The following is a 15937-nucleotide window of genomic DNA, read 5'->3' as shown; positions in this document are numbered from 1 at the left end:
ATTGGGAAATATGGTTATTCAGAAGAGCCTTTTGTTCTTATACACGAATCAAAGAATGTAAACTTGCAGGTACAGCAAGCAATTAGGAAAGTAAATGTAACCAAAGCCTTCATTACAAAATGATTGAAGTATAAGTGTAAAGACGTCTTACTGAAATTAGATGAGTTCTTGGTGAGAGCACACCTGGAGTATGCTGTACAGTGTTGGTATCATTATCTAAGGAATCCTGCCTTAGAGGGAATGCAACGAAGTTTCATGAGAGTGATTCCTCGGATTGAGGCGATTGTCATCTGTGAAGAGATTGCATAGACGAGGCCTATAATTCCTTCGTTTAGAATAATGAGAGGTGATCTAATAGAAACGAAGTCAATTAAGGTGCGAGAGAAGGAAGATATGTCTGCTGACTGTGGAGTCTAGAATTGGCGTCAAATCTCAGAATAAAGGATCAACCAGTTAGAACTGAGATAAGGTGACATTTCTTCAATAAATGATTGTAAATCTTTGGAATTCTCAACGACACTGTCTTATCGATGCACAGTCGTTGATTATATTCAAGACAGAGATCGATCGATTTCTGGATATTCATTGTAGGAATGGATGTGTCGATAATGCAAAAAGGTACGGTTGAGTAGAAGATCCTCCATGATTTAATGAATGTTGAGCAGGCTCGAAGGGCCGAACATAATCTTAGCACTTTATGGCTCAGCATGAATCCATTTCACCCATTCTGTCTGTGCAGACCGAAAAGGAATATGTCTGCCTCACACCACTTTCCATCTCCCAGGTCTGTAGCTTGTAGGTTACGGCTCTTAAAGTACATTGACATGTAATTTTGAAATGTGATCAAGGTTTCTGCCTCTACCACACATTCAGCTAGTGAGTTAAAGACCCGCACTAATTTCTGGGCAAAACATATTCTACCCATCTCCCCTCTAATCCTGCTACCAATTACTTTAAATCTATGCACTGTGGTTACTGACCACCCTGCTGAATGAAATATGCAATCCCTCTCCACTCTATCTCGGCCCCTCATAATTTCCTATCTCATTGTATTCTTACGTGTTTCCCCCAGTACTTATATCACTGCAGGTAGAGAAAACAATTTGGAAATAAAAATGTGTTTTAGCCGTCATTACAAAATGATTGTAGTATAAATATAAAGATATGTTACTGCAATTATGTAAGATATTTGTGAGAGCACACCTGGTGTTTGTGTACAGTTCTGGTATCCATACCTAATGAATCCTTCCTTACAGGGATTGCTAAGCTGGTCAGTACTTGTGTCGGAGCAAAAGGTATAACACCAATGCCAAAAATTTAAAGTATTCGCCAGTCGTGCAGTAGGTTGGTCTCTATCATTGCAACAAGTGTGGAGCCTCGAACAGGAATACAATCAGCTACAGCTTTGTCACATGTGAAGTAACTGTAGGCACCCTATTACACAAGGAACATGGTCACAACTAGTGCATGTGTATGGGTATCTCTAGTACATTAGAAGCAGTAGAACCGCTGGAGTAAGTGTAGGGACGTACTGTAGCCTGACGATCAAGTTCACCACTAGTGTAAGGATAGGGAACCAACAGCTCCGGCGGAGGACGGTCAGCTCTAATGTAAATGTACACTGCCACTAATACCAGATGGACCACGATGCACGGATACCACTCATAGCGAAATAACACGGTCACCTCCAGTATGAGTGCAGGCGTACCACTGATACGGATGGAGAAGTGTCATGTGTAGTCTCTGTCGGGTATCACTAGCAACGAAGAGTCACTGCCTCCTCTAGTCTAAGTGTAGGGGTATCACTCGTCCGGGAGAAGCATGATCACCTCTAAACTAAGATATATATGATTAGAACTAGTACAGGTGGAGCATGACCACAGCTAGTGTGAGTGTAGGGTACCGTTACTACCAGAGGAACACGTTCACCTCGCCTGTATGTGTAGGTTTACACTAATACCAGATGTGCACTGTCACCACCATTTTCAGTGTGGGTTTACCACTGCTACTGGAGGAGCATGGGCACCTGAAGATTCTAACCATGGGATCCACTCGTACCAGCGAAGCAGGGGTCCTGTTGGTGTAAGTAGATTGACAACCTAGATCAGGACTTTCAGATCCATCAATAGCAAGATTATCGCGATTTGCTGAGGAGCAAGATGACGTCGTGTATAAATATATTTGACAGTCATTTTCCAACATTCCATTGACTCTGGATCTGTTCCTATGGAGAGAAGGGTAGCCAATGTAACCCCACTTTTTAAAAAAGGAGGGAGAGAGAAAACAGGGAATTATAGTCCGGTCAGCCTGACATCGGTAGTGGGTAAAATGATGGAATCAATTATTAAGGATGTCATAGCAGTGCATTTGGAAAGAGGTGACATGATAGTTCCAAGTCAGCATGGATTTGTGAAAGGGAAATCATGCTTGACAAATCTTCTGGAATTTTTTGAGGATGTTTCCAGTAGAGTGGATCAGGGAGAACCAGTTGCTGTGGTATATTTGGACTTTCAGAAGGCGTTCGACAAGATCCCATACAAGAGATTGATGTGCAAAGTTAGAGCATATGGGATTGGGGGTAGTGTACTGACATGGATTGCGAACTGGTTGTCAGACAGGAAGCAAAGAGTAGGAGTAAATGGGTACTTTTCAGATTGGCACGCAGTGACTAGTGGGGTACCGCAAGTTTCTGTGCTGGGGCCCCAGCTGTTTACACTGTACAATAATGATTTAGATGAGGGGATTAAATGTAGTATCTCCAAATTTGCGGATGACACTAAGTTGGGTGGCCGTGTGAGCTGCGAGGAGGATGCTGTGAGGCTGCAGAGCGACTTGGATAGGTTAGGCGAGTGGGCAAATGCATGGCAGATGAAGTATAATGTGGATAAATGTGAGGTTATCCACTTTGGTGGTAAAAACAGAGAAACAGACTATTATCTGAATGGTGACAGATTAGGAATAGGGGGGGTGCAAAGAGACCTCGGTGTCATGGTACACCAGTCATTGAAGGTTGGCACGCAGGTGCAGCAGGCGGTTAAGAAAGCAAATGGCATGTTGGCCTTCATAGCAAGGGGATTTGAGTACAGGGGCAGGGAGGTGTTGCTACAGTTGTACAGGGCATTGGTGAGGCCACACCTGGAGTATTGGGTACAGTTCTGGTCTCCTAACCTGAGGAAGGACATTCTTGCTATCGTGGGAGTGCAGCGAAGGTTCACCAGACTGATTCCCGGGATGGCGGGACTGACCAATCAAGAAAGACTGGATCAACTGGGCTTGTATTCACTGGAGTTCAGAAGAATGAGAGGGGACCTCATAGAAACGTTTAAAATTCTGACGGGGTTAGACAGGTTAGATGCAGGAAGAATGTTCCCAATGTTGGGGAAGTCCAGAACCAGAGGTCACAATCTAAGGCGAAGGGGTAAGCCATTTAGGACCGAGATGCGGAGGAACTTCTTCACCCAGAGAGTGGTGAACCTGTGGAATTCTCTATCACAGAAAGTTGTTGAGGCCAATTCACTAAATATATTCAAAAAGGCGTTAGATGAGGTCCTTACTACTAGGGGGATCAAGGGGTATGGCGAGAAAGCAGGAATGGGGTACTGAAGTTGAATGTTCAGCCATGAACTCATTGAATGGCGGTGCAGGCTAGAAGGGCCGAATGGCCTACTCCTGCACCTATTTTCTATGTTTCTATGTTTCTATCCCACTAGTACTGGAGAAACACTGTAAGTGCAGGGGTACCCATCGAGCCAAATAAACACGGTCATCACGCATTTATGTGTAGTATTTCCACAAGTACAGGAGGAACACCCTCAACTCCCATGTTAGTGTAGCTGTACTACAACTAATGCCGCTTGACAGTGGTCATCACCAATACCATACGTTTTGGTTCAAAGTCTGTTTCAGAAAGGTTGGACCAATAGGACTGAGTCAAGGAGAGGGTCAGCACACGTAGCGCTCCTGTGGCAATAGGCTCTGCAGCAGTACCGGGAGATTGCACTTTCTAATTTTAAAGAATGTTTAAATAGTGCATGTTTTTCTGACATTATCTAATAACAATTTCAATTATTATTTAACCTGACGTATCAGATAAAAAACAACTTACGTCATTCTATTTGTTAAATGACTGTAACTAATGCAATGTATGATTTAACCTGATTGACTCCCTGGAGGACTGATGTGTGGATAAATATACATTCACTTCCACAGCCTCAGTATTTATCCAGTCAGAGCCGTTTAGCTCCGACATAATTCATCCATTCTCATTGAAAATGGGTCAACTAACGATGCTGCAGACAAAAGGGATTTTTTACCCGATTCTTGCAGCTGTCGGTTTCCCCGGTAAGCCATGCTAATCTGTCTGTTGTTAATCTTTGTTAATTGTATCCCGGTTCTAAAAGGAGTATGTTCTAGATGGCAGTATGACAGAGTCGGTAGTGACTGGAAGCAAATCGTGAATCGTGTGCCCGTACATTCTCAGTTCCCCTTAAGCTGGTAACATTAATGAACTTATACTGTTCTCTGCAGGTACGGCAAAAGGATTTTAGCTGATTTCCAGACTGTTTCATTACGCGTGCGGAGTGAGCACTGCAGCATCTCATTAAATTGTTGTTCGCTTTCCCAGGTAATGGCCCCAATACAAATGCTGTTCTCACGCTGCTCATTGTTGACAATAACACTGAACGGAGTAAAATGCTGAGGACATGTACCTCGAAATATATACCAACCTGACACAGAAATTAAATGTGCCTCCTTGCTCTTTCTTACAGCAAACTTGGTTACAATGGTGATACTCTTCCGCGGAAACTGCGGCCTTTCCAAGTGTATCTCTCTTTACATGGTGGCCATGGCAACAGCAGATCTACTGGTCATGATCATCAATGTAACAGTGTATCATATATTCAGTTATTACTTTCCACTTTCATTCATTTACCACACACCCGTGTGTAAGTTCATTCAATACATGGCTGCTGTCAACCTCGATTTTTCAGTTTGGTTCACTGTCTCTTTCACATTTGACCGATTTGTAGTTATTTGCTGCCAGAAGTTTAAATCAAAGTATAGCACGGAGAGAAATGCGGCCGCGGTTATAACAACTTTCATAGTCCTCATCTTTTTAAAGAACTTCCCTGTTTTGTTTGCATTTGAACCTCAGCAAATAATTAACAATGTGCAGTGGGGCTGCCGGATAAGTGTGGTTTTTATTTCATCACCTGCAGGTATAGCGTACGTTTGGTTTCACAGCGCCTGGGGCGTTTGGCTTCCATTTACTTTAATTGCCTTGTTAAATTGTTTGACAATCAGACGTATTTTAGTGGCCAGTAGATCACGCAAGGGACTCCGAGGCCAGAAGAGTGAGAATCAGAGCGATCCGGAGATGGAGAGTCGAAAGAAATCAGTAATTTTACTGTTCACTATATCCAGCAGTTTTATACTGTTGTGGCTGACATCTGCCGTGAGTTTGGTAACTACCAAACTGGCGAACCTCAATTATTACCGCGGTGATCTCACAGACCCTGGATATATCGCCACTGAAACCGGGGCGATGCTGAAGTGTCTGAGTTGCTTTCAAAATCCGTGTATTTATGCAGCGACCCAGAGGAAATTCAGAGAAGAGCTGAAGAATCTGTTAAAATCACCCTGGACACTCATTCTGCGAAGAGTAAGAAAATTTGAATAAAAAGGATTCAGTCAAATGAAAGCTTCTTCGTCACTAAAGCTCAATTTCAGCTCCATTTCCAGCATCGACGTACATCTTTCTACGAATGGGACAAATGCGAGAGTTCTTCTTTGCACTTCTCCTCCAATTTGTCACATGCATTTGATGTTTGCATTGCTTTATTTTTAAACGCTTTTAAATGAGTAAACATAAAGCATTCCTGCAAATTTAGCACATTTCAACTTCAGAGATCAAAGATTATAATGAAGAAGTTCAATAGTTGAGTTGGATATGAGGATTCTAGAATAATTCACATTACACTGCAGATACTGGGATCGGCCGTACCACTTAAACAGCATAAATAACGTTTCATTAAATGCCAAAACAATCAAAGGTCTTGCGATCGCCGTTATTGCTAACTTTGTTGGAGGTTCGGTGCGCATAATGCTGGCACGGGGCTCTCTATTGTACACCATTCCTTATTGACAAATCGATCAGGCACTTCTCACGTGAGCAGCGTTCGAATGGAGGAAACAATTGTAACTCGGCGAATCGATGTGGTTTTCAACTCATTTGTCCCAGATACTCACTTAAAATCTCGATTATGCACTGTGGATTCTGTCACACAGCTCATAGATTGGGTCCGCTCTTCCTTTGTGCTGTCGTCAAAACTGTCATAAGTAATATTATTGATATACTCTCTGAAACACTCTTCCAAACAAATTAATAAAGGAATGCAAAATGAATGTTTGCTATAAAGTTCTTCATTATTACAATTCTTGCAAGTTATCTGTAAAATACTGCCGAAATTCTGATAAAATCGACCTAATGCTTAGGTATTCTTGTGTTTGGCTGAATATTTTCAGATGATCGTTAAGTTTCTTTGGACATTATTGTCTTATATAAGTATAAAAACTTAACAATTAGGAGCAGCAGGGGCATTAAGCGCCTGGTCTGCCATGCAATAAGATGATGGCTGATCTTCGACTTCAACTTCAATGTCCCCACCTATCAACGAATTATTTAATTCACATAGAGAATAAAATCTGTCCAACTCAGCTTTGAATATACTCAACGATTTAGCATCCACAGCCCTTTGGGCTAGATATTTTCAAAGATTTACATCCCTCTGGGTGAAGAAATTCCTCCTCATTTCAGTGCCTCCTTACCCTAAGACTCTACCCCCTCGCTCTTGACTCTCTAGCCAAGAAAAACCATCTCTCAGCTTTATCCTTTCAATTCCTCTCTGAGAACACATCGTATTCTTCTAAACTCTGGAGAGTTTAAGTACAGTCTCCTCGATGCATCAGCCGAGAAACCAATCTCGTGAAGATGTGTTGCACTGCCTCAAACGCAATTATATATTTCCTTAAATTAGGAGACCAAAACTGTGCACAATACTGGCGTGGTCGCACCAGATCCCTGTGGAATTTTAGCAAGACTTTATTAAACTTGCACTCGAACCCTATGGCGATGAAGTTAACAAGCAACGTGCCTTCATAATGGCTTGCTGTACCTGCTGTCTCCATGTTTCCTGTACGAGGGCAACTAAATTTCTCTGCACACCAACATGGAATAGTTTCACACCATTGAAAAATATTATTTTTATCTGTTATTGCTGCCAATGAGAATAACTTCACATTTGTCCACATTATACTCAATCTGCCACTTTTCTGCACACTCACTTAATCTGGCTATATCCCGCTGCAGGCTCTTTGCATCCTATTCACATCTTATTTGTCCACCTAGCTTTGAATCGTCAGCAAACACGAATGCATTGCAGTGGGTCCCTTCATCTAAGTCAGTAATATATAGCGTAAATAGCTGAGGTTCAAGCACTGCTCCATGTGGCACCACATTAGTTACAGCCTGCCAATCTGAAATTGACACAATCATCACAACTCTCTTGTTTTCTCTCTGTTAACCAATCTCTTATCCATGCTATTGCATTAACCCCATCACCATTTCCCCATATCTTACATAACAACCTTTTATATCGCACTTTTTCGAATGTATTTTGGAAATCCAAATATACTACATCTACTGGATCCCCTTTATGTACCCTGCAAGTTACATATTCAAAAAATCCTAATATCTGTGTGAAATATGCATTGTTTTGCTGACAACGAATTTGATTTTGCATAATCATATTATCATTTTCTTAGTAGACTACTACCATCTTATTAATAATTGTATTCCTGTAATTTTTCCGATGACTGATGTCAGGCTAAATGGGCAAAAGTCCCTGTTTTATCACTGCTTCCTAACTTCAATAGCGGGGTTACATTTGCTACCTTCCAATCCGCTGGGACCGTTACTGAATCTAGGGAATTTTGAAAGATCACAGCCAGTGCATCCACTATTTCTGCAGCCATCCCTTTTAGTACTGTAAAATGAAGCCCATCAGATCCAGGGTACTTTTCAACTAATGGTCCCTTTCTTTTCTATAGTTGTTTTCGTCTACCGATATTAATTAGTTTATGTTCCTCAGGCTAATTATCCGTTTTTTCCCCACTTAGATTCGAATACATCTTGTGCCTTCTAACTTGAAGTCAGTTACAAAATATTTGTTCAAATCTTTGCAATTTACTTGTTCCGTAACATATGAATCCTTTACAATTTATTTATCGGTGAACTCTTCTCAATCTACGTGAAATGCCAAGGAATGGTATCAGTCTCCATGGAAATGAACTGAAGAGTGGATGTCACAGCGAGAACTAGGGATCCAATTACATGATGACAACAAAACTAGTTTGCAGGTGGATCAGTCCGTAATAAAGCCAACAGAAATTTATATTTGATATGCATGCGAATAAAATACAATAATAAACAAGTGCTGATGAATCTTTACAAAGCATTGTTGTGGCCACCATTAGAATAGCAGGCACAGCTTCGGTCGCCTCAAGGCCTTAAGGCCATTACATCCACAGAGAGCGAGCATTGTAGATACAGAAGGATAGTGCAATAGATCAGAACTGCACTCATCATAGTTAATAGATTTTTTACTGCAGTATCCACATCTAAGATCTTTAAATGAGATGTTAAACATTATGAACATTTTTGGCATAGTGAAGTGGGAGGGATCATTCCGTCTTGATGAATGGTCAGCGATAAAGTGTGATCATATTAAAAGTAATTAGCAGAGTGGTTAGTGGGAATGTGTTCAGCCAAAGGGTGTATCGAGCTTACAATGTGTGGCCTCAAGTAATAGTTAAGGAAAACTTTGATGAATATATGAAGCAGAGAACATAACAGATTGTGGGGAGATAGGAGGACAGTGCTGATTGATTTAGATTGCTGCTTGATAGAACCCAGTAGAGAGAGATTGGGTCAAATGATCTACACCAACCCAGTGAATTTCTATGGTTGTAAAGTGTTTTTGTTTCTAATATACTCTTATTCCCGTTGAGATTCTATTAAACAAACATTACAAAAAAACTGGTATCAAAGATGAACCGAGAGTGTAAAATATCACCTGTCCCTTATATGTTCCCATTTGTCGATAGCGTACTGTCATTTTGTAATTACTCACTCTGCTCTCGCACATTCCCCATCCCATAATTCCTCACCGTTTGTAGATATGGTAACTTACATGTTGCAACTTGTCAATAACCTACTGTAATTTTGCAATAAGCTCTCTGTGCAGTGCAAAATTTCCAACTGCATCCCACAACGTTTCACCGTTTGTATTTTTGGAACCTTGTGCACTATTGCATAAAAATCCGACTTGGTCATTCGAACTGCATTGCTCCCGCCCTACAGGCCACTGATGTGTTTCAGAAACTCCACCAGGTCAGGTAAAGATTACACATCGTCTCTCAAACCAAAATAATTCCATTTTATATTGCTCCTCTTGCAGGTGCTCACACATTATATCTTTCCTGGGATTAATTTAAAAATTAGGTTTATTTCAACCAGCGTCGGATCCTCAGGAATGTTCTCTAATTGAGGCAATGAAACGATGTGAGTAAACTTACGCTCCTGTCAATCCCCATTCAATTATCTCGTGGTGTCTGTGTGCCTGGATTCCAGATTCCCATGTTATGTGGTTAAATTACATTTAATATCGCGTAATCATCGTTCCAGCAATGACCCATTCCATGATTTATTTGTGCTCTGCTCCATACACTAATTAAACGCTTTTATTTAAACCTCATAATCTACCTGTTAAAGGTCTTGTATTCTGAAAAAAGCTGTGTCTGTACCGATTATATTACCACTATATAATTATTGGACGTATGGGGGCTTTCATTATTTTTATTGTGGATATATACTATTTAATTCCACACACTACTGCCCGAGTCTCAAACAGTGTGTGGTTTATTAGCAAATTGTGAATGCGCTTCCTCAGATATCATTCCTTTGAATGGGCACAGGTTCACGCGCAATGCAAGATGCATAGTATCATAGAAACATCGAAACATAGAAACATAGAAAATAGGTGCAGGGGTAGGCCATTCGGCCCTTGTAGACTGCACCGCCATTCAATGAGTTCATGGCTGAACATGCAACTTCAGTACCACATTCCTGCTTTCTCACCATACCCCTTGATGCCCCTAGTAGTAAGGACTTCATCTAACTCCTTTTTGAATATATTCAGTGAACTGGCCTCAACAACTTTCTGTGGTAGAGAATTCCACAGGTTCACAACTCTCTGGGTGAAGAAATTCCTCGTCATCTCGGTCATAAATGGCTTACCCCTTATCCTTAGACTGTGTCCCCTGGTTCTGGACTTCCCCAACATTGGGAACATTCTTCCTGCATCTAACCTGTCTAACCCCATCAGAATTTTAAACGTTTCTATGAGGTCCCCTCTCATTCTTCTGAACTCCAGTGAATACAAGCCCAGTTGATCCAGTCTTTCTTGATAGGTCAGTCCCGCCATCCCGGGAATCAGTCTGGTGAACCTTCGCTGCACTCCCTCAATAGCAAGAATGTCCTTCCTCAGGTTAGGAGACCAAAACTGTACACAATACTCCAGGAGTGGCCTCACCAAGACCATGTACAACTGTAGCAACACCTCCCTGCACCTGTACTCAAATCTCCTCGCTATGAAGGCCAACATGCCACTTGCTTTCTTAACCGCCTGCTGTACCTGCATGCCAATCTTCAATGAGTGATGTACGATGACACCCAGGTCCCTTTGCACCTCCCCTTTTCCGAATCTGTCACCATTCAGATAATAGTCTGTTTCTCTGTTTTTACCACTAAAGTGGATAACCTCACATTTATCCACGTTATACTTCATCTGCCATGCATTTGCCCACTCACCTAACCTATCCAAGTCACGCTGCAGCCTCATAGCATCCTCCTCGCAGCTCACACTGCCACCAAACTAAGTGTCATCCGCAATTTTGGAGATACTACGTTTAATCCCCCCGTCTAAATCATTAATGTACAGTGTAAACAGCTGGGGCCTCAGCACAGAACCTTGCAGTACACCACTAGTCACTGCCTGCCATTCTGAAAAGTCCCCATTCACTCCTACTCTTCGCTTTCTGTCTGACAAACAGTTCTCAATCCATGTCAGCACACTACCCCCAATCCCATGTTCTTTAACGTTGCACATTAATCTCTTGTGTGGGACCTTGTCGAAAGCCTTCTGAAAGTCCAAATATACCACATCAACTGGTTCTCCCTCGTCCACTCTACTGGAAACATCCTAAAAAAATTCCAGAAGATTTGTCAAGCATGATCTGCACTTTCCAAATGCACTGCTATAACATTCTTAATAATTGATTCCATCATTTTACCCACTACCGATAATTCCCTGTTTTCTCTCTCCCTCCTTTTTTAAAAAGTGGGGTAACATTGGCTACCCTCCACTCCATAGGAACTGATCCCGAATCAATGGAATGTGGAAAATGACTGTCAATGCATCCACTATTTCCAAGGCCACGTCCTTAAGTACTCTGGGATGCAGTCCATCAGGCCCTGGGGATTTATCGGCCTTCAATCCCATCAGTTTCCCCAATACAATTTCCCGACTAATAAGGATTTCCCTCAGTTCTTCCTCCTTACTTGACCCTCCGACACCTTTTATATCCAGAAGGTTGTTTGTGTCCTCCTCAGTGAATACCAAACAAAGTACTTGTTCAATTTGTCCGCCATTTCTTTGTTCCCCGTTGTGACTTCCTCTGATTCTGACTACGTTTGTCTTTACTAACCTTTTTCTCTTAACATATCTATAGAAACTTTTGCACTCCATCTTAATGTTCCCTGCAAGCTTCTTCTCGTACTCCATTTTCCCTGCCCTAATCAAACCCTTTGTCCTCCTCTGATGAGTTCTCAATTTCTCCCAGTCCCCGGGTTCACTGCTATTTCTGGCCAATTTGCATGCCACTTCCTTGGCGTTATAATATCCCTGATTTCCCTTGATAGCCACGGTTGAGCCACCTTCCCTTTTTATTTTTACGCCAGACAGGAATGTGCAATTGTTGTAGTTCATCCATGCAGTCTCTAAATGTCTGACATTGCCCATCCACAGTCAACCTCTTCAGTATCATTCGCCAATCTATCCTAGCCAATTCACGCCTCATACCTTCAAAGTTAGCCTGCTTGAAGTTCTGGACCACGGTCTCTGAATTAACTAGAGCAAGGACTGCTGACATTCGGCCTATCGTGCCGATATCCGTTCTGTAATATAGGCACTCATTTAGTCCAATTCCCATGGCCTTTCCCTCTAGATTATCAAATATCGGAACATAGGGTGAGGACGAGACCACTTAGTCCCCCAAGCCTGTTCCGCCATGCAATCAGGTTATGGCTGATCAAACATTAACTTTCCAAAATATATATCCAATTTATTTTTGTTATGTACGACTTTAAAAGGTGTCAGTATGGTTCCGATCGTCAGATTCTCTGAGTCAGAGGTTCGTGGGTTAAAGTTCCTCTGCAGAAATCGGGACCGAAAAGCTGTACTGACAGCTGACTGCAGCATTGAGTGTGTGGTGCATTGTCAGAGGAGCGGTCCTTTGTGTGAAACGCGACCGAGACCACTTCTGTCCACACTGGTGTACATAAAACATCAGGACGTAAGAACATAAGAAAAAGGAACAGGAGTAGGCCATACGGACCTTCGAGCCTGCTCCACCATTCAATAAGCTGATCAGATCATGGACTCAGCTCCACTTCCCTACCCACTTCCCATAATCTCTTATCCCTTTATCATCTAAGAAACTGTCGATTTCTGCATTAAATATATTCAATGACCCAACTTCCACAGTTCTCTGAGGCAGCGCATTCCACAGATTTACACCCCTCTGAGAGAGGAAATTTCTCCTCATCTCAGTTTTAAATGGTCGGCCCCACATTCTAAGATCATGCCCTCTAGTTCTAGTCTCCGCCATCGGTGGCAACATCCTCTCTGCATCCACCATGTCAAGCCCCCTCATAATCTTACACGTTTCGATAAGATCACCTCTCATTCTTCTGAATTCCAATGAGCAGAGGCCCAACCTACTCGACCTTTCCTCATAAGTCAACCCCTTCATCTCCGGAACCAACCTAGTAAACCTTCTCTGAACTGCCTCCAAAGCAACTATATCCTTTCGTAAATATGGAAACTAAAACTACACGCATTATTCCAGGTGTGGCCTCACTAATACCTTGTATCGCTGTAGCAATACTTCCCTGCCTTTATAATCCATCCTCTTTGCAATAAAGGCCAAGATTTCATTGGCCTTCTTGATCAGTTGCTGTATCTGCATACAATCCTTTTGTGTTTCATGCACAAGTATCCCAGATCCCGCTGTACTGAAGCACTTTGCAATCTTTCTCTAGTTAAATAATAACTTTCTCTTTGATATTTTTCTGCCAAAATGCATGACCTCACACGTTCCAACATTACACTCCACTTAGCCTGTATATGTCCTTTTGCAGATATTGTGTGTCCTCTTCACACGTTGCTTTTCCTCCAATATTGGCATCGTCAGCAAATTAGCCATGTTACACTCACATATTATGGCATTAATTCGAAGAACGGCAGAGGTCTTCTCCACAGTATCCTGGCCAAATCCTATCTCTTAAGTAACAGCATTACTTGGTGCTCATTTCATTGCTGTTTGCGGGACCTTGTTGTGCACAACATTGCACAAGTGACTCCACTTTAAATGTAATTAATTGTCTGTAATGTGTTTTAGCGCGCCCTTACGCAGTAAAAGACAGACGCCATATAAACGCAAATCGTTCGTTTTTATTGAATCTGCTTCCATCAACATGTTAGCCAGTGCACTCCAGATCATTAGAAATCACCGTGTTAAAACAATCCAAGTTTCCCCTGGCTCTTTTGCCAATTGCCATAACGTTGTGTTCTCTGCTTAGCGAGCTTATGTTTCACAGGCCACTATTAATTTTGAACACCTCGTTCAACTTTCACCTGAACCTTCTCTGCTCTATGGACAACCACCCATCCTCTGGCTATATCGCGAATTTCCAGGTCATTCACCCGCTGACATCAAAGCCTCACCCAAACCCTCACCTCTCAACTTAAGACTGGGTCAATCTAGCCTTATCGTGATATATCTTGCTCAGTTTGAAGATTTTTCTTTAACTGTTATGTATTTTCAACAATTCAATTTTAAACGAAATGGATCATAATACCATGTCCAATTCATGTTTAAAAATCATCCCATTTCTTCCTTTAGCATTTTATCGAATCGCTGTTAGTATAATTTCACTTATCGGTATTTAAAATTTGAAAACAAAATATGATTGATTTGTTCGAATCTACCCGCTTTGTTTTTGTCATCCCCCCACCCCTCGCCGCCACCGCGCTCTCCTGGTTCCCTTTACTTCTGTCGTTCCAGTTCCACAGCTATCCACACTGTACCCGTTCCCAATCATCCCTTTGTTCGAGATGGTCCGTCGAACGATAGAGTTCAAACTCAAAGTGTTATTGTTGTTACAGAAATTGTTGAAATTAGCCCATTTATATTCTGTTCACTTCTGAAAGGTTGATCATGGAAAAAATTCTTCCACACTTTATAGTACACACAGGTCAGCAAAAGAGATTCCAGTGATTCACATTTCCAGTTATGATCACATTGTAGGAATTCTTAAATTCTACCTACAAGCCTTCCAATCTCATTTTTAATATTATGAAGAGAATGCTCAAGTTTCTTTGCTCAAATTGTTCCTCGTGGCAGAGAATTCAATCATAAAGATCTACAAGATCATCAAAATGTGAAATTGGGAGTTAGGAGTGAAGGTGGGTGGAACATTTGAGCTCATTGGATAACCGTATTCTGTTTAGTATTTATTGAATTACCAGGTGGTCATTCGTAACACATCAATTATCTGTCCCTGAAGATGAAAATTATATTGTCGAAAGTTTATCAAATATCACATATTTCTGTTTGAAAGCATCGCAACCTACTCTGCTGTAAACAAACTGCAATCTCCATGTGCTGAGTAACAAAGCAAACATGGTGGGAAACTGATCAAGCTCGATGCTGGCCGTTTGACAATAAATATTTAAAGAGATGAAACCCTCAAGTTTTCTTGAAATCAGCGAATAAAAACACTCTTTTAAATGACTCCTCATGTACTGCAGCTTAGGAGACAATAAAAAGAACTCGATTATTTAACATTATTTTGATCAGTTCCATGTTTATGCTGACAGATTTTAAGTAGATAGTCATCCGCGCTTGTCCATAATTTAACAAATCAAAAGCTGGCATTCCAGTTTTCTGCCTTCTATTGAAGTACAACCAAAGGATGCTCCTTGTGTGGTTGTAGAAGGGATCCAAAGACATCATTAAATGCACGGCACCTCACGCACTGTGAATCCAAGTATCTTCCAAAGTCCTGGAGATCCCATTGTTGTAAAGCTGTTTTTAGCTATCTTGACAGAAAAATGCTGAGGAATCTGATGAATGCTAATTTCCTTCCCTTATCTTGTTACTAAGGAATTGACTGGGGTATTTCCTCCTAGTGGAGCTCCAGGAATCAATGAGGTTTGACTCGCTACCCAAACTGACTTTCATTTAACCACGTTCGGATCTAAATTTGTAACTGATGATTAGGTATTCCTGAAGCTGCTGAGTGAGTGAATTAAATCTTCCTTGCAAAACTAGTAGGGAGAAAACAAGACCACATGCCATGTATTAAACCCTATTTCACGGTCAAGAAAAGTAGCCTAAAGTTAAGGTTAGGCACAGTGGCGAATAAAAAGCGGGAAGAGATGTAATCAGCATTATCCATCCATTGCTTAGCACATCATCAACGCATAGATTTGCTTAACGAGGTTAAGTAGCAAAGGTTGCAAAGCGAATTGCG

The 15937-nt window shown here is 41.5% G+C and overlaps 1 protein-coding gene across 1 annotated transcript; it reads left to right on the top strand.

Moving 5' to 3' along the window:
• Positions 1-4271: 4271 nt before the first annotated feature.
• LOC139254521 (probable G-protein coupled receptor 139) lies at positions 4272-5680 on the top strand. The gene is made up of 2 exons (XM_070873741.1): positions 4272-4341; positions 4770-5680. Exons 1-2 carry the CDS (start codon positions 4272-4274, stop codon positions 5678-5680), a joined length of 981 nt encoding a protein of 326 aa, XP_070729842.1.
• Positions 5681-15937: the final 10257 nt, after the last annotated feature.

Source organism: Pristiophorus japonicus, unplaced genomic scaffold, assembly GCF_044704955.1.
Source record: "Pristiophorus japonicus isolate sPriJap1 unplaced genomic scaffold, sPriJap1.hap1 HAP1_SCAFFOLD_56, whole genome shotgun sequence".
NCBI classification, from domain to species: domain Eukaryota; kingdom Metazoa; phylum Chordata; class Chondrichthyes; family Pristiophoridae; genus Pristiophorus; species Pristiophorus japonicus.
The sequence above is the reverse complement of the archived record's forward strand: the minus strand, read 5'-3'. Positions and strand labels throughout refer to the sequence as shown.